Source organism: Lathyrus oleraceus, chromosome 1 (genome assembly GCF_024323335.1).
Source record: "Lathyrus oleraceus cultivar Zhongwan6 chromosome 1, CAAS_Psat_ZW6_1.0, whole genome shotgun sequence".
Lineage (NCBI taxonomy): Eukaryota > Viridiplantae > Streptophyta > Magnoliopsida > Fabales > Fabaceae > Lathyrus > Lathyrus oleraceus.
In genome coordinates this window covers 232,562,811-232,569,120 of record NC_066579.1, presented here as the reverse complement: position 1 = coordinate 232,569,120, position 6,310 = coordinate 232,562,811, and the positions used below count along the sequence as shown (strand labels likewise).

The window sequence follows — 6,310 nt, the reverse complement described above, 5'->3', positions numbered from 1 at the left end:
ATCTTATTTTTCTATTTGAGATACTGTTTCATTTATCTAAAGAATCTCATTTTGCTGTTTGAGATACTGCTTCATTCATCTGAAGAATCTCAGTTGTTGTTTGAGATACTGCTTCATTTATCTGAAGAATCCCAATTGCTGTTTGAGATACTGCTTCATTTATCTGAAGAATCTCATTTCTCTGTTTGAGATACTGCTCCATTGATATGAAGAATCTCATTTGTTTTTAGGTACTGATCTAGTATCCTCGGAGAATCTTAAATATGATTGAGGTATCATTCCCTTGATGGAATATCTGAATTATATCATGTAAGATACTGCTTCGTTGATCCTCAGAAAATCTTGTGCGTTCAGCTCAAGGCACTGCTCTGCTAATGCTCAGAAAATCTTAGGTACAGTTGAGGTATCATTCCTTTGTTAGAATATCTCGATTGTAACATCTAAGATACTGTTCTGACAATTCCCAGAGAGTCTTGATCGTTTCATTTAACTTATGATAACTTTTTTTTATCGTATTTCTCACTGCATTTTCTTTATGCACATCATCCACTACAACAAACAAGACCTTAGACAGCGCTTTTTTTAGCCTTAGACAGCGCTTTAAAGCGCTGTCTAAACCTCCGCTGCTAAAGGTTTAGACAGCGCTTTTTTAAATCTTAAAAGCGCTGTCTAAGCCCCCCCCCCCCTTAGACAGCGCTTTGGCCAAAAGCGCTTTATAAGACCCTCTTATTTTAAATTTTTTAGGTATACCTTAGACAGAGCTTTTGAAAAGCGCTGTCTAAGCCCCACCCCCTTAGACAGCGCTTTGGCCAAAAGCGCTTTCTAAGACCCTCCTATTTTAATTTTTTTAGGTATACCTTATACAGCGCTTTTCAAAAAGCGCTGTCTAATCCCCCCCTTAGACAGCGCTTTTTACAAAAGCGCTGTCTAAGGTATAAGAAAATTTTTGAAGCTTTTGTTTTAAACCACATTTTTTCCAGGTTTATAAACCAGAATTTCTACCTGTTTTCAACCAGATTTTGACAGACAATTATCACATTTTATATATGCCATTTTGGCCTTTTTTCTACCAATTTTTGGCTAACAAATATATATATATACCAATTCAAACCAATTTTGCCTTAAATGTATCAAAATATATACAAATTTATGTACACATTTACAAGTCATAACATATACTACAAATGTACACATTAATTACACAGCTTTATCATGAATTGACACCACTCCTCTTTGATTTCGTCCACTTGATCCTTTGTATAAAATGCACACTTGAATTCATCAAAGTACTACATAATAATATAACATATTTTGAATTAATTCCAACTATTTAATTATATGAGATATGTGTAAATATAAAAATAACTCATAAGTTAGAAATACATACATCTCATCAATGAAGAATCTCCAACAAAGAAGACAGAGCTTACAATTTGGTTTCATCCTTTTCACCTCCATGCACAATCTTACCAGAAACTTTATCATCGTCCAAAAGCTTAGTCAAGCGAGCAAAGTGGTTCGAGTTTACAATGCGTGACAAATCTTTTGATTCCAATGGATTCTTTCCATAAAAACTTTCTAATTCAGTCTTTAGAGCATCCACCTAAAAATAGAAGGCACCAAACACTAAACAAAGAGACATATATAGAAAGCCAACTACACTAGCTAGGGAAAAAGCTATTACCAACTTAGGAGCATAGTCTTTTGTGGTTATAATATAATCGGGAGAAATGCAAGCTTGTCCATTGTTGCAACCCCATTTTCCAGCAATTATCCTTCTAGTCGTAACCTTGCAATTTTAAATTCAAATCAATTTAAATGTCTTGATGAGGTGAAATGTAGGTAGGGTGATAGCAAGTATTTGTTAATAGAAAAGAGAGGCTAAGGGTATACTTGTAAGTTGATATTTGAATTTGAATCAACAACAACAGGGGATTTTCCTCCAAGCTCCAGCACAACTGGTGTAAGGTGCTTAGCAGCAGCCGCCATCACGATGCGTCCCACTCTTCCATTACCTAAAAAACCAACCATTATATGATATGATCCAAACATCATTTTAACAAACTTTCGAGAAAACTATAAGTTGTCTTTATGACAATTTCCCTCACAACTTCAAGAAAAAATCGAAGAAAATTAGTAGTAAACATCAAAATTTTGGCCATATAATTTGGTGGTTAGTTGCGATTTTTTAGTTGCACGGGTACGGGTAAGGTACCCGGTAGTATGATATACGGAATCTTAAAAAGCATTAAGGTACGGGTAAGTCAATAAAAAAAAAGAGTTTATCTATAAAATGTATCAAGAGAGAACTAAATTGTTCAATTCACACAAAAACATCACAATAAAAGTTTTAAAAGTTAAAACTTATGTTAATATAATATAGAAAAAACCACAAATTCCACTCAAAACAGAATAATGAGAAGTACTCATGTTTCAGAGCTGATGAAATAATGCACTTGTGAATTATCCAAAAGGGTTATCAAAATTTGCACATGAGTAATAATCAACAAGAATTCAAACCACAAGGAAAGTCTATCTGAGAAAACCAATTTGGAATTATAAACAATAAAAGAACACCAGAGGTGAGAAACAAGGAGAACCTGTGTAGAAAATTTTATCCCACTTTTGTTGCAGTAATGCTGATGTTTCATCAACTGCTCCCTCAACAACTCTTATAGATGAGTTATCCATGTACTCCCCTACCAGTTTTGCCAGCAATGCTGATGTGGCTGGAGAAATTTCTGATGGTTTTAAGACGACAGCATTACCGGCTGCAATAGCTCCAATAACTGGATCAAGTGACAGCACTGAAAAAACAGAGATAATGCAATATAACATTAGTGCTTATCATATAAACAGTTGTGTACTAACTACTATTATAATAACAGATAAAGTCACTATTTTCAAAAATGCTATGCCATTTTCATAAGCTGTCATGGAGAACATATAAAAACAAGTTGAAAACAGCCTATGAACATATAAAAACAAGTTGAAAACAGCCTATGAACATCCCAAACAATTTCACAAATGTCTATGTCAGTACATAAGTTTAAATAAGTCAATACAAACAAATAAAAGATAAACATTTTAACATACAAAATGGATAGTTCCATGCAGAAATGACCAACACAACTCCGAGTGGTTCAGACAGTATTTCAGCTGAAGCAGGAAATGTAGTGAGGGATGTTTGGACCTGCATTAAAGGGTGAATTCCTATGATTAATGAAAAGAATAATGACAAAATAATGTCAGTGTAACAACTTCACTTAAAACATTACCTTTTCCGGAGTCATCCAATGCTTCAATTCCTTGATTGCAGTTTTACACGAGTTTTTCAACATAGCAATCTACATTACAACAACAACAGGTATGAGACGAACTATATTCAGGACATCAGCTTCATGTCCACTGTTGCGCAATTAAGCCTAATCTCCTTGCTAATCTCTACTAAACATTTCTGTATCTTGGCTAAAATAGTTTCACATGTATTCATAATTGTTTACTATCAAAAGAAACACGTGTGTTATAAGGTCTTATCCAAGGGCCAAAATAACTCTAAGACTATCTAAGCAATAAATACAACAACCAGTTCACACTTGCTGGGGTATAATAATTGAATGCCCATCAGAGACCTCCTATCCATACACAGATTACCATTGTTCTTGAAAATTTGTTGAAATTAACACAGCTTAAACAAGTGTTATCACATTGAGTGTGACACTGATTTTGTAAAATATACCCTTAAAAAGAATCACTTATTATAAATTCAAAGTACCAAACCTATCATAAATAAAGTTATATAATAATTTGTCAAGACTACATCACATTTAATGTGTGACTCTGAAAGAGAAGAAAAAAAACTTAAAAAGAAGAAAAGCCATTGAGCATAAGATTGGTCCACTTCAAAAAAGTAATAGTTCCTCATTAATGCTCACGCCAGACCTTAGAAACTCATGCGGCAACGTTTCAACCACCGAATCGTAAACACATTAAAAAAATAAGAAGAATGTACAACAAGAACCAGCGCTATCACCAATTCAATTTACTACCCTAAATAACAATAAATGAAATATAACTTCCTTTTATTTATTTAGCAAAGTTAACAACCAATAGATTAAAAAATAAATTTAAATTTAAAAATTATAACCTATCGCGTAAGCGCTTATATATAAACTAATTTTATAACAACAACAACAGTAAGTGCTTATAGTATAAAACTTATCGCATAAGCGCTTATATATAAACTAATTTTATAACAACAACAATAAAAAAGCCTTATCCCATTAAGTGGGGTCGCCTACGGATCAACTTCAGCCATAATATTCTACTGTATATACAAGTTGTTTTTATATAAGCAATTCTGCAGAGCTTCTAGAAATAAGCTGAAGATAATTTATGGACACGTCAAAATTGTTTCTATAAGCTCTTCCAAACAGTTTCACCCGTGTTTGTGCCAAGTAAATAAACTTAAATAAGTCAACCAAAGAGGCTTTTACTAAAGTTAGCTTCTACATCTCACTTTCAAATGCACTTTTACTTAGCTTCTCTATAAACTTCAACAGGCTCAGAAGAACTTATCTCTATGCAAAAAACCATAAAACTTATTTTGATTGAGAAAATTCTATAAGCTAAAAACTAATCCAAACGGGTACCAAAGTAGCATCAACAAACACAAGTAAAAAACTCATTAACAAACAATTAATGCAGATTATAAATAACCCTTACAGCATCCAAGATGTCTTTAAGCGGTGGATAATCATCCCATGAATATGCATGTGGCTGGTATCCACTGTAACTCAACTCAGTCAATCCTGAAGATGCAACATAACAAGTGTCTCGAGGCTGCATATAATTACATAACAACAAAATTTACAAATTGGGATTAATAATTAGGAACATTGATTTGAAAGGTGATTGAAGAGAAAGATGAAATTTTGTAGGGAACCCAGAATTTGGGGAGGGTTGAAATGAAGAGAGGGAAACCTGGAGGAACGATTTACCGAAGACGCGAATGGTGGGTCTGGTCCATGGGATGTGGTTGTCGAGGTAATGGAACCATTTCCATGATTGTTCGGAAGGTATTAACCTCTGAATGAAAACGACGTCGCTTCCATTTCCGAGATCCACCGTCTCAGCCTTGTTCGCGGCGTCGTTAGGGTTTGCTTCTGACACCGTCTTTAGCTTCAAGGCGCTCATTGATGATGACGACGACGAGGACATTGCAAAATATTCATCACTGTTAAAAAAAAAATCAGCCTTAAGGTACTCTTTGAAAAATAATCTATCAATATAATATTTTTAGATTAATATTTGGAAAACGTTTTTTTACAACAAAATAAAATTGTTAAAAAATGCCTTTTCTTTGAAGGCTTATTCATAAATTAGCGCATATAACTATTTATAAGAAGAAGAAGAAAAAAATTCGAAAACTTAAATTTTTTATATTACAAGAATCAAACTTTTTCTATTACAATATACCTATAACTATACCTATAACTATATTAGAGTTCGTTCAATCATTTTATGGGAGAAATCTTGTTCCTTTAGAATGAAAGTGAGATGAACAACACTTTCACAGTTAAAAAGAAAAAAAACTACCTATTCAATCTTGTTCCTTTATTTTAATTAGACCTTAGACAACGCTTTTGTGGAAAGCGCTTTCTAAGGTATGCCTTAGACAGCGCTTTCCAAAAGCGCTTTCTATACCCCCCCTTAGACAGCGCTTTTGGTTTTAATTTTTTTTTTTTAATTTAAAGACTTTAGACAGCGCTTTATCAAAAGCGCTGACTAAGGTCTATATTTAAAAGCGCTTTCTAAAAGCGCTGTCTAAGGGGGGGTCTTAGACAGCGCTTTTAGAAAGCGCTGTCTAAGACCCCCCCTTAGACAGCGCTTTCATTATTTTTTTGGAACATTTTCCGTGTTTTATTTTAATTTTAACCTTAGACAGCGCTTTCTTTTAAAAGCGCTGTCTAAGATGCGCTGTTAAAAGTCATTTTTGGCGTAGTGATCCTTGCATCTCAAAGGACAAAATTAGGGTCTTTTCGTATTTAATTATCTTCCACCATGAATGTACGAAGACTATTATCATTCATACCTTCTAGTTCAAGGTATTAAATAGGGGCAGCTATCATACCCTAATTTTGTCCGGGCATTTTTAAATTTTCATAAATTTGATTATATTTTCAGTTTGCATTAGTTATATAGCATAACATGCATTTCATCATGAATAATACCTAAAATATCAGTCGGAATAAATTCTCGAATATACAGACAAATCGGTTAAATCATTCCTCAAGTACGTGCAAAATCA

The 6,310-nt window shown here is 33.6% G+C and overlaps 2 protein-coding genes across 2 annotated transcripts; both read right to left on the bottom strand.

Moving 5' to 3' along the window:
- Positions 1-1,122: 1,122 nt before the first annotated feature.
- On the bottom strand, positions 1,123-2,937 carry LOC127101218 (aldehyde dehydrogenase family 3 member H1-like). Its single transcript, XM_051038577.1, has 6 exons — positions 2,868-2,937; positions 2,601-2,807; positions 1,894-2,015; positions 1,685-1,789; positions 1,388-1,603; positions 1,123-1,289 (listed from the first exon to the last, which is right to left on the bottom strand). The coding sequence occupies exons 1-5, from the start codon at positions 2,935-2,937 to the stop codon at positions 1,427-1,429; spliced, it is 681 nt and encodes a 226-aa protein (XP_050894534.1). The 3' UTR covers positions 1,123-1,289; positions 1,388-1,426.
- Positions 2,934-5,220, bottom strand: LOC127101210 (DNA oxidative demethylase ALKBH2-like). Its single transcript, XM_051038563.1, has 5 exons — positions 4,984-5,220; positions 4,726-4,842; positions 3,279-3,347; positions 3,097-3,193; positions 2,934-2,968 (listed from the first exon to the last, which is right to left on the bottom strand). The coding sequence occupies exons 1-5, from the start codon at positions 5,218-5,220 to the stop codon at positions 2,934-2,936; spliced, it is 555 nt and encodes a 184-aa protein (XP_050894520.1).
- Positions 5,221-6,310: the final 1,090 nt, after the last annotated feature.

Bases quoted from the DNA above. Each gene is read 5' to 3' on its own strand.
- LOC127101218 (XM_051038577.1), bottom strand. From the start codon at position 2,937: ATGACAGCTTATGAAAATGGCATAGCATTTTTGAAAATAGTGACTTTA. The intron at 2,808-2,867 runs GTACACAACTGT...CTGTTTTTTCAG, and splicing joins TGTTATTATAATAGTAGTTA to TGCTGTCACTTGATCCAGTT. The intron at 1,790-1,893 runs GTATACCCTTAG...TAAAATTGCAAG, and splicing joins ATTCAAATATCAACTTACAA to GTTACGACTAGAAGGATAAT.
- LOC127101210 (XM_051038563.1), bottom strand. From the start codon at position 5,220: ATGTCCTCGTCGTCGTCATCATCAATGAGCGCCTTGAAGCTAAAGACG. The intron at 4,843-4,983 runs GTTTCCCTCTCT...AATTATATGCAG, and splicing joins TCGGTAAATCGTTCCTCCAG to CCTCGAGACACTTGTTATGT. The intron at 3,348-4,725 runs GTAAGGGTTATT...GTTGTAATGTAG, and splicing joins TTAAAGACATCTTGGATGCT to ATTGCTATGTTGAAAAACTC.